At 40.0% G+C, this 20772-nt stretch overlaps 1 protein-coding gene across 1 annotated transcript in view; it reads right to left on the bottom strand.

Annotated features, from left to right (window-relative positions):
- LOC121517949 (formin-like protein 13) overlaps positions 1–20772 on the bottom strand; it is an 86739-nt gene that overhangs the window by 31520 nt on the left and 34447 nt on the right. The window contains exons 10-11 of the mRNA XM_041800073.1: positions 11262–11352; positions 6859–6945 (exon numbers count right to left, since the gene is read on the bottom strand). Of these exons, the coding sequence (XP_041656007.1) occupies positions 6859–6945; positions 11262–11352 (178 nt within the window). The remainder of the gene's footprint in view (positions 1–6858; positions 6946–11261; positions 11353–20772) is intronic.

The following is a 20772-nucleotide window of genomic DNA, read 5'->3' as shown; positions in this document are numbered from 1 at the left end:
TGCGGCTGCTGCTGGCAAAGCTTAACCTCCTCCACCCCAGCCTCCTCCTTTATAGCATAAAGCTTGCTGCACCCTCATATTCAGAGTCATGCTTCTTTGGATTAATTGCTTTTGAACTCATTTTATTATATTCAATTTGCATTGTCATAAATGTATTGATCCATATGCATTCCCTGTAAAGTCAAAACATGCTGCTTGACTAACCCAGGGAGCATCTTTTGAGCAGAGCCTTCTCTGCCAAGTAAAACTGCACACTTATTTTGATAAATCCATATCCTGACTGAGTTTGGAAATAAGGTCATATTAAGGAAGTACTTACCTAGTAATAAAGTGTTTATTATCAAGTAATCCCTTGTAGTATTGAGGAAACTTACCTGGTAATAAAGTGGTATTTTACCCTAACCCCCTAATCCCTAACCTAATCCTAAAATTACTTGAAAATTATTCAGAAAGGGCTCACTTTAATTTAGGCTAAAATAAAGAAACTAACATGGAATTATAATGCAACTTATACAGCAAATGTATATCTTATTTCACACTGTCCACATAGAATTTAATTATTTCACTGATAAAACCCTAAAAAAGGCCCATGAATGCTTTTCTTATCAATAAAACTTTGTATCTACTACTTAATAACTGCTCTATCATGGTTTTTGTCAATATTTACAAACCTAATTTTGGCAGCCTCAGAGCAGACAACGTCCCCCCAAATATATTAGGAGGTTTAGAGTTATTAAGGGTAAAAGACCACCTAATTACCAGAGAAATTCCACAATATTAGAGCGTTAGGGTAAGGGGGTTTGGGTTAGGGTTAAAAATAAATAAATTATTGCCAGACAATTCCCACAGTATTACAAGTTTTACAGCTAGGGTTAGGGAGCTAGGGAGTTAGGGTAAAAGACCACCTAATTACCAAAACATCGCACAGTATCATGAGGTTTATGGTTAGGGTTAGAGTAAAAGATCCCTTAGTTACCAGAGAACTGCCACAATATTACCAAGAATTTTTTGATAGTTAATATATTATTACTAGGAAAATTCTCCTTGATATTACTTGGTAAAATGCTAACTTGTTGTTTTAAAAAATCCAGGATTGGATATGTGTAAGCAGTATGTTAAACAGTTCTGAGATGTCGCTCACTATCATATTTTAGAAATAAGTTGTGCAGTGATGTGGTAATTGTAATCCAGAATAAACTTTAATCTCCAAGTGGTGCCTTTAAACTCTGAGCTAAAGAAATCACCCATAGATGTTTTAATCCCCCTTTATAAGAATGGAAAGTTGAATGAGAAGTCTGCCACTTTCCTAGGAACACAAAAAGGGTAAAACATCAGCCTCCTCACTCAGCACCCGATCAAACATGAGCATGCAAATGTATTCTATAATGCAAATGCAAATGTTAAGATACATGTGTGGTTTTAGCTATAAATGAAAAGAACATCTTGGTGCAAACTTAAATTAATACAGGGAGGCTTTTTTCACCCTGCAGTTTAAGCTTTATGTTTGAAGTGCTGCTGAAGAAGTTTGTGTTCGATTTGCTGGATGGGTTAGAGTGTTGAAAAACAGAGAGGCATGAGAGGCACTTTAAGACACCTCTCATCGTTTGACGGAGCAGCAAAGATGGATCTTAATCAAATCAAGTTCCATTTTTCCTGTAGGTGGTGTAAAACGTAGAGAGGTGTTATCTCTATCAGACACCCACTTTGGCAAGAGCTCAGGAGAAATTCATGAATTTAACTTCAATCAAAACTTTAAGAGTTTCTTTCAAGATGAGCACTTATAAATGAAGGCAGGCAGAACTAAATAAAGACAAAGCGTGAGTATTAATTCATAGAAATTCAAGTGTACTTCAACAGTAAAACTACTGAAGCATTAACTGTTTTATTTTCATTCATTTTTCTGAAATAAAACCACTTCCACCAGCTACAGAGCCTTTGCTCAAATCTGGGTATATTTGATTCTAGCATTGGTGTTAGCGCTGTGCCTCACAGCAAGAAGATTCCTGATTTGAAAACTATTAGACTGGGGCCCTAAATGTGGGGTTTGCATGTTCTCACAATGTATGTGTGAGCTCTCTTCAGCTAATCCAGTTTCTGCCTACAGTCCAAAAACATGCTCCTTCAGCTAACTGGAGACCCCAAACTGACCTTACAATGGTCACTGTCCAATCCTATGTTAGCTACCATAATTAGCACAGAAGGCCTGTTGTATAAGAGAAATGTTCCACTAAGAGAAATGTTCCACTATTTGGTCCTGCCTGAGTCACATATTTCTGTCTGAAAGTCCCCTAAACCTAATATTGTAGAGACTGACCCCGACAGTGAACCTGAGCTGTTTCCCTGCTTTTTTACACAGATAAACATGTTATCTGTATGTAAGTTATTTAAACATAATGCCACAATGAGCTGTTCCTAACGTGCACAGTCAGTTACAATATACAGGTTACATTTCAACACGTAAACAACACGTAGCTTCACGCTAGCTCTCATTTAGCACATTAGCTACTATCATTTAACAGTCAAATAACATCTGTGTGAATAAATACAAACAAACTATTACAACTAATAGCTAGCCAACAGTCATATAATGTTAGACACCACATAAAAAGTCAGCCTTTTAATTAAACTGGAACCTCACTGTCCAATTCCTCATAGGTTGATGAACTCAACTTAAGCCACTGTTAGTTTAAAGCTAAGGATGTTTCCAGGCGTCTATTTCCTTATATGGCTAAATGCTTATTTAAATTACAGGCTAGTCTAAAGAGAAGAAAATACTTAGAAAACAGTCAAATTTCCCACATGGTCATTGTGTCAGTGGGTATGATATGGGTCTGTACAGCGTGGCTAACATTAGCAGCTAGCTCCGCCAGACTTTGTTCCTCTTCACAGATTTAAACATGTGGCCTCCTTTTTTACTTCGGCTGATCAGTTATACATGAGTGCAACCCTCGACAGCCTACACACCACTTTATTTCCATTTACTACTTAGAAAAACTATCATACCGTACTGTTCCTACAACATGCCTGCCGCTAAGCTTCTCATATTTGCATCCGGCTAAGTGCCGGGGGAAAGCTCCAAAAGGAGGGCGGTGGCCATTAACTGAAGCTACAGCAGCCTCCAGTGCCAGGAAGTTCATTACAGTTTAAAAGAGCATTACAGACCAGGATTTCAAGCCCATAAATCTCACACCAGCTCATGAACATACTGAACCATTTAACTGTACGCATCCCTACTTAAAACTATAAAGTCAAACTACCGTAGTTTATCTGGAGCAGTTGAAGAAAGAGAAAAACATCTACTGTGGATGTTTCGGTGCTCTCCTCTAGTTTAGCAGTCTTCAGCTGAAGTCAGGCTCAGGGTTGTTGCTTTGTGATTATGTTGCTTATCTGTCTGCAGTCTTCCAGGTTTTAGCTTCATTATATCTACCATCGATGTTGAATCAAAACCCTTTCATGCTATGATTTTCCTGCATAGTTTTCTGTAGTTTTAAACTTCACAGAAGACATATTTTGCATGATGTACTCAGTCTTGATTACATGATTATTCATTGACTGAATTAGCCATATGTGGCATTAATAGTAACCCACAGGGAAATAACACATTACATTTACTCAAAATATTGTAATTGAGTAGCTTTTCTGGGTACTTGTACTGTTTTGGGTATATTTTGAGACCAGTACTTTTACTTTTACTTTTACTTAAGTAAGTTTAAACCAGAGTAGCTGTACTTTTACTTGATTAAGATAGTTTTGTATCTTTTCCTTCTTTTGACTACACAACAGCAGCACAGAGAGAGAGGACAACTCCACACCACAACCCAAAACAGCTGATGGCTGCTGGGTTTTTTCTTGCACTTACTTTTTCAGAGGATTGTTGGTTTTGATGTGATACATATTTGCACCATGAGTGAAGTTATCCCTCTAGTTAAAGTTTCCACCTGTGACTTAAGGTGTCTCTAAGCGGTGCTAGTGACAATTCTTCAACAGTATGTATTGCTTTGGTATAACGTTGCTTGGCTCTTTTGTTGCTAAAAAAGACCCACCTTGCCATAGATTTTAAAAATTATTGCAGCTGTCTAATTACAAAAAAATAATTTGAAAGTGTAGCTCAACTGTAGTGTTGACTAATATAGACACTTTTAAGTTGTTAAATTAACTGTATGAGAATTAACACTTTCAATTTTGTTGTGTATTTCACTTTAATATAGTGCTATGACTTTACCTGAAAAAATGGTTGGAGATCTATTCTCCTGTCATTGTTGCCAATAAGGAAATATTAGATTTTACTGTACAGCTCCTCAGTAGCTACTCAGTACTTTGTACTTTAAGTAAACTTTATATACTATTATACTATTTAAGTATACTTTATACTTTATACTTTCACTTGAGTGGATTTATAGACCAGTAATCTTACTTTTACTAAAGTAAATTGTAGCCAGAGTAACTGTACTCTTACTTCAGTATAATGGTTTTGTACTTTTTCCACTTCTGGCTACAGGTGATTCTTCTGCCATCACAGATACACCAGCATGATGCTCGAGGCAGACATTCAAGTCACACAATGCTGATCTTAAGTGTGTGTATTTCTACTACCACCAGCACCTTGTCCCAGTGCTTATTAATCCTGCAGATGCATATACGCTCTGTTAACATGATGGACATACTGTTGGTGTTTACATTTCACCTGTAGTTGTACACTGCAGAGACAGCTCAAGAGCTTTCTTTGAATTAGAGGTTACACTCAGGGCTTATGCTATAGACCTACAAACAGATCAGAGCTGCTGTCAGAGGGCTGGGGTGAAAGATGAAGGGGGTTTGGATGTAAAATCCTAAAATGATTTTAAAATGATCCACTTGTTTGATTGAAAACTGTATTAATCTGCAGAACAGAAATGTATTTATACTAGTTTTCTTCTTAGTCTGCAGAAAGAAAAATAAGGCAAAGTCATTTTTTTCTCCAATATTTTTCCATCCTTCTAAGAACGCTACAGCCCTCATTATAGTGGGCATGGAAGTACTGATTTAAAGTTGTTCACACACTTCACTGGTGAACTGATTCTCTGGAGGTTAAATTTGGACAGATGATCAAATGAAGTTCAGCCTCTTCCTCTGTGTACAATGGCACACATACTCACTCTTTCTCTTTGTTAAATGAACACTGGGCTGTGTCCAGTACATTTGTATTAGCATTGGTGGGCTCCAAAGGAGACACCTGTCATGCTGCTCTGTTTGAAAGGATGATCAAGCATCTTTGGTTACTTTGATAAAGACCTACAAGACAGCTCAGTGCCTGCACAACCATGTCAGGCTCCATCCTGCTGTGAGTTTGACAGGTGTTTCTTTTGACAAACGAGGCATACAGGAGTTCTGTCATCACTTTTATCATCAAACACAGACAGTTGGGCTGCAGCTGGAAACGGACACACACTCTTTCAGTATTTATTATTCTCTGCAGTCAGCCTCAAGTGGACACTTGAGGAACTGCGGTTTTATGCACTTCCATATCAGCTTCTTTTTTCAATGCCAAAGGCTGCCCTATGGGGCAACGGGTTCCCTGAGCATGACAGTGTAGCATTCCAGGCATGTGGACAAGTCAGAGTCTTTCAGTCTTTGGTCACTCCGGTCTTACTTTACTCTTATGAGGCCTGGACGTTAACTAATGGCCAGAGGCTCAGGCTGGACTCCTTTGTAACAACTTCTCTTCACATTTTTGGGTATCGTTGACAAGAACATCGGTCTAATGCTTATGTGCTCAGGAGAGCAGGGATGGGAAGGTTCAACTGCATGATACAGGAATGGCAGCTGTGCTTTTTATAGGCACATGACGCGCTTTCCCAGGCCAGATCCTGCCCAACATATATTGGGTGCCCAGGACCCAGTGGGCTGGTTCAGACTCCGGGGGAAACCGCATGCGTTGTGGGGAGGGCAGCTGGGAAGAAAAGATTTGGCAGATTTTCATGGGTGCAACCCACATACTCAGCTCTGCTGCTCGTCCCACAAATGCATGTTCCTTACAAATGTGTCACCATTTAAAAGGGAAGTAAACGGGCTTTCCAGCGGTGTAAGATTTATTACCAATCTCAGTAAATTAGACAACTGTATTCTATAAGTTATGATGTGTTAAAATGTCACATAAAATGGGAAATTTAATTTTTTTTATAAGAAACTTCAATGAATACAGTGTGAATATGTGTTTTTATTTTGTTTTTTTTTTTTTGTCTTTTTGTCTGCCCCTATTTTGTCCTTCCATCAAACTATAGAAACACTTGGCTAGAACAACCTTTAAAAATCTACAAACATAAAAATATACTTAAACTATTTAAAAAAAATGCTGTGATTAATTATGATTAATCACAGGTAGTGATGTGATTAACTTGATTCAACTTTTTTAATTGAGTCACAGCACTACATAAAAGTAAACTTTCAAGGTTTTGCAAACTCCTCTTTAAACTCTCTGACATATAGCCAATCACAATACGCCATATCATGAACATGATCATTCCAACATACAGCCACTATTATGTGACATCACTTGGACCCCAAGCAGATCTGACATCCTGCCAGATATGGTACCCAATTTTCTTCACTTTGCCCAAATGTTAAGTCTCCCTCAAGGATGAACTGATTAGACTTATGGGGTCAAAGGTCATAGGTTTCATTTATGTCTTTTACTCATCAATGCATCACAAAGAAAGCTTTGAGAGATTATCTTTGAATCTGTTTTGTGGGTGTTACTATTCCAGAGATTCTGAAAACAGAATCAATTCTGCATTTTAAACCCAGAGCATGAAAACATTATTTCACATATGGCCCTGATCTCCAATAGATTTGACTCAATAGGTGCCCATTTATACTCACTGGCTGCAGATCGTTCATGCTGTTCGGCAGCTCTCTCAGAGTCAGCAGCAGATCCAGTTGTGTGCTCAGATGGGGGATGTTGCACATCTGTAATGGGAGAAATAGTTACAATTATCACATCATACGGCCTATTTTAAGTGATTATATAGAATTATGTCTTAAGATGTGCTGCAGGGTGGTATAGTTGTTGGACGGCTGCACCTCTCTCTCACAGGCTTTGTGTTAAGATTACCTCGGGCAAAAGAGGAGTGCTGCAGGCCTGTCGACAGGCTGATTTAATAGAGAAACTGAAGGCTTGACACCCTGAAACGATTGGCTGAGCTGCCTAGTCGACCTTTGAGTCTGTGCTAACCTCTAATAAATCACTCCACATTGTCAGACAGCCCCACTCACGCTCAGGTAGCGTCTCCTAGAAGCCAAAGGGCACTCAGTCTGAAAGATGGTCGGGGAAGATATTAGGATAGGTGTAAAAAATATCAAGAACATATCGTCGTTTAAATATTTGTTTAAAAGTGAAGAGCCAGATTTTGTCATCCTCCATATTCCTGAGCCCTGTGCACCTTGTTTTGTCACATTTTCTGACACATTTTAAATTTCTAATTGCATGTTAACAGATCACATCGATTCTCCGCCAAGGTAGCTCCGGGATAATTTGTTCCCTTCTGGAATGAACTTGCTCTCACATTAGTCAGCAATCACATTCTCATAGTGTGCTGACTTTGTCTCACATCCATAACAGGAGCGCTCATGTTCACTAAATTAAAAGAGTAAAAAAAAGGAGGACTCTCGTAGATTTCTACCTTGGCAAAGCACAGGGTTTAAGCTCCCAATGTGGCATACAAACCCGATTCAGAAACATGAAACAAGCTCAAATGCAGAGCAAAGCATGATTAGGATTTGATTCATCTTAAGGAAAAGGTTAGAGCCTCCTCTACCTTAATATATTGATGGAGAGGTCTCTTTATGGTAGCAAAATTGTTTGCAGATGACAGTTGTGTCTTCTCTATAGACGTCCTAAATGGTAAATGATCGACCTGAACTACATGATAGAACATCATACCTTTTTCATTGATTTAAAGAAAAACAGCCATGGGCCTCATTCACTCATATGTTCCTAACATTTTTCTTTATTTTATTCTTTAAAGGACCCAAAGAAGTCTTCATGGAGCTGTTTTTGAAATGGAGAATACTTTCCTCCTGTGCTCTTAAACTGATAAATGTTATGTCTTTGTGAGCTGGAAGCCTGTCAATGCTTTTTCTTATTATTTTAGAGAAACTCCCTTTTAATTTCCATGTAAGGGAGTGAGATTGCAGGGCTGGAAACAGGATCATAAAGAAAAATATGGCCTTTCTCAAAGTGCTCTCTCTCCTTCAAACTTATACACGGAAAGAACCTCAGCTGACAAGTTCCCTCTCTAAATGTGGAGGGTTTGAATACAGCAGTCAGCTTTGAGGCAACTACCCTAACTCCCACAGAAACGGGGACATCATATAACCGTGGTTTTATGCCAATCAAATGTTTTGCATTGATAGTAGAGGTGTTACAGGTCTCAGAGTTTTTTGGGCCATGGTTTGGTATGGGTAAGTCCTGATTTCTAGACCTAATTCCAGGTTTACTTCATTTATTACTTTTAAACTTGACAGCAGTGTAGCGTACAGTTTGATCCTTTCTGTGAGAACTGCCTGTAATAGTTGATAAAGACCTGTGGTGTATTAACTTGAAAAAAGAGAAGAAAATCAATAAAATGTTAAAAGTCTGATTTCTCCTTAGAATAATGAAATTACTAAAACGTAATGATGAAACTAAAATGCATGTATTTTAAAGCCTTTGTGAGGTATCATATTTATGATTTAGGTTGTGTGGCGTGATGCACTAGTTGATATTATACAGCATATACAAAAAGTAACAGAGTCACTCTGGTGACCTCTTAACAGTCACAGAGTCACTCTGATGACCACTCAACAGTCATGGAGTTACTCTGATGACCACTCAACAGTTACAATCACTCTAATGACCACTCAACAGTCATGGAGTTACTCTGATGACCACTCAACAGTCATGGAGTTACTCTAATGACCACTCAACAGTCATGGAGTCACTCTGATGACCACTCAACAGTCAGAATAACTCTGATAACCACTCAACAGTCACAGAGTTACTCTAATGACCACTCAACAGTCATGGAGTCACTCTGATGACCACTCAACAGTCATGGAGTCACTCTGATGACCACTCAACAGTCACAGAGATACTCTGATGACCACTCAACAGTCACAGAGATACTCTGATGACCACTCAACAGTCACAATCACTCTGATAACCACTCCACAGTCACAGTCACTCTGATAACCACTCAACAGTCACAGAGTCACTCTGATGACCACTCAACAGTCACAGTCACTCTGATGACCACTCAACAGTCACAATAACTCTGATAACCACTCAACAGTCACAGTCACTCTGATAACCACTCAACAGTCATGGAGTTACTCTGATGACCACTCAACAGTCATGGAGTTACTCTGACGACCACTCAACAGTTACAATCACTCTGATGACCACTCAACAGTCATGGAGTTACTCTGATGACCACTCAACAGTCATGGAGTTACTCTAATGACCACTCAACAGTCATGGAGTCACTCTGATGACCACTCAACAGTCAGAATAACTCTGATAACCACTCAACAGTCACAGAGTTACACTGATGACCACTCAACAGTCATGGAGTCACTCTGATGACCACTCAACAGTCATGGAGTCACTCTGATGACCACTCAACAGTCACAGTCACTCTGATAACCACTCAACAGTCACAGTCACTCTGATAACCACTCAACAGTCATGGAGTTACTCTGATGACCACTCAACAGTCATGGAGTTACTCTGACGACCACTCAACAGTTACAATCACTCTGATGACCACTCAACAGTCATGGAGTTACTCGGATGACCACTCAACAGTCATGGAGTTACTCTAATGACCACTCAACAGTCATGGAGTCACTCTGATGACCACTCAACAGTCAGAATAACTCTGATAACCACTCAACAGTCACAGAGTTACTCTGATGACCACTCAACAGTCATGGAGTCACTCTGATGACCACTCAACAGTCATGGAGTCACTCTGATGACCACTCAACAGTCACAGAGATACTCTGACGACCACTCAACAGTCACAGAGATACTCTGATGACCACTCAACAGTCACAGTCACTCTGATAACCACTCAACAGTCACAGAGTCACTCTGATGACCACTCAACAGTCACAGTCACTCTGATAACCACTCAACAGTCACAATAACTCTGATAACCACTCAACAGTCACAGTCACTCTGATAACCACTCAACAGTCACAGAGTCACTCTGATGACCACTCAACAGTCACAGAGTTACTCTGATGACCACTCAACAGTCACAGAGTTACTCTGACGACCACTCAACAGTCACAGAGATAATCTGATGACCATCAGCACTCAACTAACCTCTCAATTGTAAGATTCTTCACAATGTAAGTCTGCAGTTGCTACACTGCTCGTGACATCAATCAAAATAATCATGTTTTTGATTTCTTCCCCTCTTTATTGTCTGCAAGACCAACCTTCCCCACTCCAGCCCCTCCTAGCCTCAGGCTATGAACACATGCTGCTAACATGATGGAGGAAACAAGGCAGAACTAAGCACCATGTTGAGGAAAAATATGACCCCACACCATAATGATGTTTGAAATTATAAAACTGTGATGATTCATACAGTACGTGTCAGCCTTTTCTGTTAGTTTTTGAACATAACAGCTTTAAAGGGGCAGCATGAGTCCAATAAGTGATAAATTGCAGAACATTAGATTTAGAAAAAAATTGACGAAAGAGGCAGCAATCATGTCTAATCACAGGACTTCAGCTGAAGCCATTTCAGTTTTTATTAAGAGTAATACTTAAATACCTGCTTTAGCTGGCTGCCATACAGAGGAGATATTATGTGATGATTATCTATTTAGAAGTATTCAGACTGACTGTAGTCTAGCACAGAAAATTGTGCCTCCAGGAGTACATGAGGGTGTGTCTTGCATGCTAAACCTCTTATATCTGGAGTCAAATACTCTGCAATGCATTTCATCAGTCATCCCTCCTGCAGTCTTTAGCCCGGCACACACGGGTCAGATGACTGCCAGGCATGCTGAAGGTGATAACCGGATGAATTCAAAGAGCTCGTCATGACACCCACAGTGTGTGAACGAGGTGGCAGGTGCATGAAGGCCCGACAAGCCCTCCTGAAGGGAGTACGTCATGCAAAGGAGCCGGCTCTGGTTCTGGTGATAGATTCAAGTCCCAGAGGAAATTTCATTTTTTAATTTGTTAGCTACAATTAAAATTTATTCCAGGGAGGGAAGAAGAGTACCTCCATCATGTACTGGTCCACAATGTGCAGCTCTGATACTGGTCCTTTGTGGGATTTGTACTTTTCCACGTCGTCCATGGTGGGGATGTACCTTAAACAAACAGAATAAATATAATTATTCCAATGTTCTTGTCAGAATGTGCTCCATAAAATTATTTAAATTTTCCTGAGATGGGTAAATCTAGGTTCAACCCCTCAACATTCAGAGGTTTATGCACAACCCATTCCAAAAAGGCTGGGACAATTTGCAAAAAATGTAGATAGAAGGACAATGCAATGATTTGCAAATGTCATAAACCCATATTTTATTCACAACATAAAACATAAACACCATATTAGATGTTGTTGCTGAGACATTCTATGGTTTCATGAAATATTAGCTCATTGTCAATTTGATAGCAGCAAAATATTTCAAAAAAGTAGAGATGGAGCAAAAATGGCTGGAAAAGTAAGTGGTACTGATAAAAAACAGTTGGGGAGCATTTTGAAACTAATCAGGCTATCAATTGGCAAAAGGTTAATAATATCACTGGGTATTGAGAAATTGGGAAGACTTTGGATATCCCACCATCTACAGTACATAATATCATCAAAAGATTCGGAGAATCTGGAGAAATCTCTGTGAGCAAGGGACAAGGCCAAAATTAAATATTGAATGCTGGAGTTCTTCAGGCTCTCAGGGGCCACTGCATTAAAAACAGGCATGATTCTGAACTGGTAATCCCTGCATGGGCCCAGGAACACTTCAAGAAATCATCATCCATCAACAGTTTACTGTGCCATCCACAAATGCAAGGTGAAGTTGTATCGTGCAAAGAAGAAGCCATATGTGAACATGATCCAGAAACGCCACTGTCTTCTCTAGACCAGAGCTGGACTGAGGCAAAATGGAAAACTGTTCTGTGGTCAGATGAATCAAAATTTGAAATTCTTTTTGGAAACCCAGACATCATATCCTGCAGACTAAAGATGACACCATCCAGCTTGTTATAAGCACACAGTTCAAAAGCCTGCATTTCTTATGGTAGGGAGTTTCATTAGTGTCTATGCCATGGGCAGCTTTCACATCTGGAAAGGAACTATCAATGCTGAAAGTAGACAGAGGTTTTTGAGCTACATATTCTTCCGTCCCCACAACATCTCTTCCAAGAAAGGCCTTGTAAATTTCAGCAAGACAACATGGCTTCATAGTAGAAGAATCCAGGTGCAGAAAACATTTGGCACATCTTAGGGCAAAAAATCTGACAAAGTCACCAGTGTTAATTTTGTCAACTAAAACTATGACTAAAAATGTTGGTTGACAGCCTTTTACTCCATGACAAAAACTAGACTAAAACTAACAAAAACAGATCTGTGATTACTAAAACTGACAAAAACTAAGTTTAGTTTTCGTCAAGATGACTAAAACTAGACTAAAATGTAATTTATTTTTCGACGGACATTCAAAATCTGCGATATTTCTCCACTGTAGGTAAATCTGCAATGCATCTGTAGCTATTCTGCAGGGACCTCAGGTTTAGCAGAGTACAGAGAACACACTACCATGACTTGGTACCAGATTTAGGCAAGAAAATAAATGTGTGGACTAAAAGTAAAGCCTACAATGTGAGGACTTTTTATGGACTAAAACTAGAGTAAAATGTTTTGAGTTTTCATCGACTAAATTAGACTAAAACTAAAAAGGGTAGAAATGACTAAAATGGGACTCAAACTAAAATGCATTTCCTTTAACGACTAAAACTAAAACTAAAATTAAAAATAGCTGCCAAAATAAGCACTGAAAGACACAGGACTGTTGAGCTACAAGAATCCTAAATCAGACAAGAATGGGACAACATTCCTCTCCCAAAACTCCAACAAATGGCTTCTTATTCCCAAAATACTGTTAACAAAAGAAGAGGGGATGTTACACAATGGTAAATATGGCCCTGATGTGTTGGTGCTAACAAATTTAAAATGAGAAGATTTTCATAAAATGGTCAAATTTCTCATTTCAGTATTTTGATGTTAATGATTTCTAGGTGAATAAGACAGGTTTATGAGATTTGCAGAGCATTATGGTGGTTTTTTTCACATTTTACACAGTGCTCCAGCTTTTTTGGATTGGGATTGCAAATACAGTGTTTTAAGTTATAAAATGCAATGGATGTATGAAAATGCATAGACCCTCTGCACATAGATTGAGGAGTAATCACCTCCTAATGAGAGGGATGAGGTTTAAACTCCCTCTGGATTTGTTGATGTCAGCTTTGTGTTCCCATGAACAGCGGGCCCTCCCCTCTTCTGGTGCTGTAGGCTCCTGTTCATCTTTATGTACTGTCTATGTTCTCAGCTATGTTTGTTTATTTAAAATTTAATGATCATGAATGATTGTTCAAGTAAGCCATCAGCCATTTTTGTCCAACAAAAACACACAAGGAAGATAGATTAATTTAAAAATTGATGTCACAGATAAGGATTTTAGTTTATTTTTTATAATGTGTATGCTCTCATTTTGACCTTTGCTTCTGTGTGTCACCATGTTCTTCAGCTACCACATTCAGACTTGTGCTATGACATTGATTTCCAGAAGTCTGGAGAAAGTTAAGTGATTAAAAGCCAAGTGCTGATGCTCTTTGTCAGCTCCTATAAAGCGACACGGTGCTGATGGAAACGGCCATTTACTCGATCGTACTGAATTTGAACCCCGCTTGTCTTAAAGTGGACCTCCTCCGATCTGACTGAAGGCACATTCACTTTTTCATGAGCCGCTCCATGTGCCGCTGGAGTAGCACCGGTCATTAATATTGCAGCATCTTTAGGGAGTGGTTCCTCCAAGATTGTATTCCTCAGGCCTACGCCACAGCGCATTAAAATATATATTACGTTTTTCTTAGAATAAATAAAATCCTCCACACAGTACATTAGATCACTCGCCTTCAAGGAGGTCAGCATCCAGAGCAGCTGAGTAAACTACAGGTAAGATTCAGGAAGCATTTTACCCACTTTCAGTCATATATTCCTGAGGGCATGTCAATAGTTTCCATCTCCGCAAATAACCCGAGATAAAACTTTTATTAGTAAGCTGCTCTGGTAAAAGGTTCTGGCATCTGCTCTTTAGTATTAGAACTCAGGGAAGGCTTGAAGTGCAAAACGTGTGTTTTTCTCACAAGAACTGGCAGTGGTTCAAGCTGTTTCTCACACAAGGTTATATAAATAATGGACTCGGTCTCTGTGACGCCACTCATTGGTTTGTTGAATATTGAAGCCCCACGTTAGGCATTGTGTCTGCAGCAGTGTTGGTTTTTGGAGTCATGTACACTACATGGACGAAAGTATGTGGCTGCCTCACCATTTCAACGGGGACTGTAATGGCATTGTATACAAATACATGTACTTTAAAATGGAGCCTCTATTATTCTGTTGGAGTGTTTCTGTAGGAGTATAAGCCCATTCATTATGTAGAACAGTTCATAGACTGATGTCGGACAAGAAGGTCTGACTTGAAATCATTCCAGTTCAACATCAGCCTAGTCTGGCGGGGGTGAGTGCTGACCCCAGACGAAGCTTTGCTTCCCTCCACCCTCTTGCTAAGCCTGAGTCTGTTGAAGGTGGCAATGCAATTTAGCCAGGTGGTCAGGTGGGTAAGAGAGAGAATGTCTCCATGTTGGCATGGTGGGTGATGAGAGGTAGCATGTAGGGGGGTGGCTCTAGAATGCTGGACGTTACTGTTCAGCCCTCTGGAGGTGTCGTGTGAATAACTGAACGAAACACGGGCGAAGAGAGGCTCCAACTTGACAACCCTGGTTAAGTGTTGGCGTCTTGATGACCATCTGTCAGCCGGTTGACTTGTGGAGGCAAATAGAAAGGATTTGGTTGGGTTTAGGGACTTCTTTGAAGAGTGCTAATCCTTTCTGTAATGCACAAGTATCTTGTGTTTGTTTCAAATCATCAAGTTGATCAACGGGGTTGAGGTCAGGACCAGTCAAGTTCTTCCACACCATTTCATCAAGCCATGTCTTTATAGTCCTTGCACTGTGCACTGGGGCACAGTCATGTTGGAATAGAAAAGGGCCTTTCCCAAACTGTTGCTACATAGTTGGAAGCAAAGCACTGTCCAAAATGTCTTGGTATGCTGAACCATTAAGATTGTCCTTCACTGTAGATAAGAGGCCTAGCCCAAACCCTGAAAACAGTCCCATACCATTATCCCTCTTCCACCAAACTTCACAGTTGGCACAGTGCAGTCAGACAGGTAATGTTCTGCCAGCATCTACCAAACCCAGACTTGGCAATCTGACTGCCAAACATCACTCCACAGAACACGTTTCCACTGCTCCACAGCCCAGTGCGGTGTGCTTTACACCCCTCCATCTGATGCTTGGCATTACACTTGATCATATGAGGCTTGCATGCAGCTGCTTGGCTTTGGAAACCCATTCCATGAAGCTCCCACTGCACTGCATGGCAGTAGAAGTTCTGAACTCTTCAGCTATGGAATCAGCAGAGCGTTGGCAACTTGTACTGACCATGCACCTAAGCAGTCTTTGACCCTGCTCTGTGATTTTACATCAGGGATGTCCAAACTTTTCCACTGAGGGCCACATACAGAAATACAGAAGAAATTACAATTATAACCAGTCTAATGCAGGTTAAGATAAGCTTGTTGATTGAGTATGCTGAAATAGATAGTTAATGGCTAACAAGTCAAATAGCTAAAGATTTTAAGGATGCTGGGGAGGCCAACTGGATTTCAGGAGGCCATGGTTGGCCCTGGCTATCACTGGCTTCATCCCTGGAATGCTATTGGTGTTGCTGTTTAGTGTAGCAGTCAATCAGGCCATTATAAATAAAAATAATGCTATCACTTTGGTTGCCAACATTTTTACCATTTACAGTGTTGTCTCAATTTGGTCACAAAAAAAACCACAACATCAATAAATTCTTTGTGTCAAAATGTTTGTTTACAGAATTAGCATGGTAGCTCCGCCTTGTGCTGAAAACAGGAAGTACAGTTCAGTCATGCACAAAGTTCATGCTCTAAAGTGGGCAATTTTCTATTCTATTTTTAGAATTTTCTGAGGGCCAATCAAAAATGAACCACGGGCTGGATTTGGTCCAGGGCCACCCCTGTTTTACATGGTCTTTCACTTTGTTGCTGAGTTGCTGTTGTCCCTAAACGCTTCCACTTTCTCATAATATCACTTACCCGTGGCAATGGGTCTGACTGTAACACCTGAGTTCGACAATGAACAAATGTAGCCAAAAATTTTTAGTTCATATAGTTTATGATATTTGGGTAAAAGGGTGGTGAAAGAGAGCAGCAAGGGAATGGCAGAAACCATGTTATCAATGCCTAAAGCCCATCTCCATGACTGCCTAATTCATTAAGTGTCGATAAGATGATCAACCTTTCATATCTTTTTTATTCAGCAGGCTGTATTTTAATCTACTTTGGGCTTTCATGTTTTATTTTGGAGGATAGGACAGTAAATAGTGTAAAAAGTGGGGGGGTGACATGCAGAAAGGTGCCAAAGAAAGTCAAATCAGTGCTGCCCACTGTCATGATCACAGCCTCTGTACATGGGACTCACGATCTAACTGCTAAACTAACTAACTAGAACCCTAAACATTTGTCATTTTTAAAAAATTTTGTTTATCCTATTTCTAAAAGTGCTTTCATCTTATTCAGCACCATGCCGCTCAGGGAAATGCTTTGTTGTTCCACTGATTTGCAGAAAGGAAATAATGACTTGAATCTTGAATGCTGTTGAAGAAAGAGATAGAAGAGGGGATTTTTAACAAGAATAAGAAGCTGTGGATAAACAGCTTGGAAAAACAAAATAACCAGTGCTCTTTTCATAACAGGGCTCTTTCGTAGGTAATTCTAACCCCTGTGCTTGGCACTCCACAACTCGAAATACTAGAAAGATTTTCAGTTAATGAAATAGTTAGAGAAAAATCTTCCACCAGAGATGTTTTTCCCATGCCAGCAGTGTTGGCTCTTCAAAAATTATAACTGAAGATTTTCTTGGCCACTGTTGATAAATGTAGCTCCAAGTATATCGGGTCACAAATCAACAAAATTCAAAGTCTAGACATGCTTTTTTTTCTAACATTGCAAAGTAGATGGACTTATCAGACTCTATGTCTGTTATCAACGCTCCAATGTGAAATGATTGTGCCAGATCTAAGAAGGGACAGAATCAATCAGCATCATTTGAGGAGAACGAGGTGGTAGTTACAGGTGAGGTTGAGATGAACTGGGAGCTGGTAATAATGGCTACCACTGGCATGGCAACTAGCTTGGATATAGCTATAGGATAGAGACAATTTTATCAGAACTGGACCACATTTATTTATTAAAGTGCAAAGAATCACACTGAAAGCTCTTCATGATGGAAAAGACATTTTCACTCTTCTTCTGCCCTGCATCTGCATGCAATCGCTACAGTAGGGCTTCAGTTGTACTGTGAGCTGGGATTTGAAATGGCTGTGTTGCTTGAGCGATAAGCTTAGATGTAGCCAAAGCAGCAGTTTCATCCAAATTGGGCCACATTTCTTTATTAAACACAAGCAAATAAGTCCAAAGAAGCATAGAAGAACCAATATAAGCCCACTTGGCTTTGTTGAGAGGCTTCTGTCTAGCCAGTCTGCTTTAAGCCTGTTTCAGACTGGAAGCGTGACGCGTGTGTCTCTACCGCGACACGCGTGGATTTTCAGTTTGATTGCATGTTAACAAGTCAGGGCTTTCAGACTGCCTGCATGTGCGCTGCATCTCGCGGGGCTGATATGCCCGGCTCAGGCGTGGAGGGTTGAGAGATTCGAAGTCTTGCCTATTTTTTCCACGCACCGCAGGTGGCTTTGGACCATATTAGACAGGAAAATGATCAATGGAGAGCCATATTTACACTGTTGTGGCAAATATGCACATAGAATATGTTTACAATGTGTCTCTTGATAACCCTGAGGAAAGCCACTAGCTTAGATGCGCCTGTTTGATAAAGTTGTTCTCTAAAGAGCAACTATTAGTGAAGCTATATGTCTCCACACTGGTAGATTATGTCACAGGAAAGATAAACACCGTATGAATGCTTTTCTGGTTTGTGCTTTTCAAATTAAAAGCCCGGTTTAGTATTTTTGTAGAGAAACTCCTTTCACTTGTATAGACTGCGCGACACACGTAAGCAGCAAAACACGCTCCCAGTCTGAAACGGGCGTCAAGGCCAGATCAGTGGAGGACTGCAGCGATGGTTTTACCTGTCACGGCACATGGACTGTTTCATATCTCCTTTGCATGGATATATTTCACCTTCATCTGGGAAGGCCCCCATAGAAAGTGTTTGGGAAGGACAGGACTTTTCAAAAACGTCTGTCACATTTATGATGGGCCAATCAGAGCAACAAGACAAACTGACATTCAGTGCATGTGCTACTCTTGAGCTGACAGGTCACTGCTGTGTAGATTATTAATGGTGGAGCTTCTCTGTGAATAAAACTGATGCCAAGGCCGGTCAGGAGTTGTGCAAAAACATCTTTTCTGTTATGAAAAGCTTTCAGTTCTGCTCTCTGCCCTTGTTTTAATCAAGAAACGTTCAATTCTGACAAAACTGACGCTGTGCCTGACGCTGATGCTAAGTCCGAGCTTAACACTCCACTAGCAGCCATTGTATACACTCATTCACATTACCAATAACCATTTTCTAAAGAAACTCCCATAAACTCATGCCGAAGCAGGTCGGCAGAAGAGCGAAAACATCTTTCCCATCATGCAAAGCTTTCAGTGTTGTTTTATTCTTTACTGCATGCAGAAACATGGTCAAGTTCTGGTAAACATGATGCTATAATAGAGCTATATCTAAGCTAATCACTGCACTGGGGGCAGCCATTGCAAACTAAACCCCGCCTGTAGCTACCGCCTCATTCTCCTTATATGACGCTGATTCCCCTGAACAGTGTTGGGTTCAGCACAAACGTTGCAGGTTGGAGCTTTTTGAAATGGATTTGCCTGATGGCAGAGATGGAGTCGGGCAAATCCATCTGCTTTGCGAGGTTAAGTGAGTGTAGATAAATGAGAATAGAAATGAATTCAGTCGACTGTAGCATCAGGCTGCAACATGACAAAACTGAAACAAGTAAAAGGGGTCTGAATATTGTCTGAATTCACTGTTTATCATTCAATGGATAAATGAAACAGTCTATCTTGTGTGTCAGGTTATTAATGAGGTGTCACAAAAGAATCCCTGGGTAGGGCTCTGCACCCCTACTGAGGTTTAAGCCTCTTAAAACCCCTATGTGTCTAAATGTCAAGCAAATTATGATCTCAGTTTAACAAACATCAAATTAGGAAAAAAGTGCATCACTGTGTAGTAAAAGGTATAAAACAGATTCTAAAACTCATAAATCAGATATTACACCTGCAATATTCATACTGTATGTTGTTTATTTAAAGCTGCTGTAAAGTGAAAACCAAAATGTGTCTCTTAACACACCAGATATGTTGGAATAAAGCTGCTGTAAACATGTGAAAACACTTAGATCTACATTTGACTGAATTTTGGATTTAGACCATTTGAAAGGTTTTCACCTCTTTCCTGGCATGGCTTAATTTGGGCAGGGCAAGTATGTGGACTGGTGATGTCACTGGCCTACATTAGAGAATTACCCCGCCCTCCTAAAGCTACAATAATATAAAATCAGAGCAGTTCATCTTGGTACAGTCTGTTGTTAGCCGATGTTGTTGCCTTCACTGAAAGTTCACAGCAAGATACATGCTGTGTTTCTGTTCATTGTGAGGTAAATTTGCCAAATCTATCAGCCACAGTGGCATATGGATCGTTGAAGAATCAGAAAACAAGAGATTTAAGCCAGAAAAGGGACTTTGCCTCTGCTCTGGCAGCGCCATGCAGCTGTGCTCTGATCATAAGGTCAACATAAGGTTAAGGGGCGGGCTTATAACACGAGTGGGCGTGGCTTCAGCTGATTCAACAGACACGCCCACACTATCCTGCAGCAGACTTTACTTCCTCATTTTTCATGACTTTCAAGCTTAATTTTATAAACGTTTTATTTTACTAAAATTTGACCTGTGGGTTTATAACACAGTGAGCTATCATACAACAAACCTAAATACAGATTTATCATCACTTTGAAGGGTCTTTAAGTTACACTTTGCCAAGACTTGTTAAGCTTTGTTTGGTTGTGGAGTTTATCAGTCAGGTACTGCTAGCTGACATTTGTGAACATACAGTATTTTTGTTTTTATTTGGCTTTTTTAACTGAAAACACATTTTTCTTCATTTCTTAAGAAACGTGGAAAAAGGCCTCACATTGTTCTTTGCCTGGGGCCTCAGAATGACTCAAACTGCCCCTGAGGGTTGTAAACATGTTTATCCTGATTTACAGTCTATCGTTTTCATATGTGTCTCTGTTGGGCTCGGATCACTTTTGCAGTTTTTGGCACTATTTCTTGTGTTTTGGCTTATTTTCAGCCTGGAGGAGACTATTTTGGGTTTCCTATCACCCTGTCTGT

Source organism: Cheilinus undulatus, linkage group 11, assembly GCF_018320785.1.
Source record: "Cheilinus undulatus linkage group 11, ASM1832078v1, whole genome shotgun sequence".
NCBI lineage: Eukaryota > Metazoa > Chordata > Actinopteri > Labriformes > Labridae > Cheilinus > Cheilinus undulatus.
This window is presented reverse-complemented; position numbering and strand designations above follow the sequence as displayed.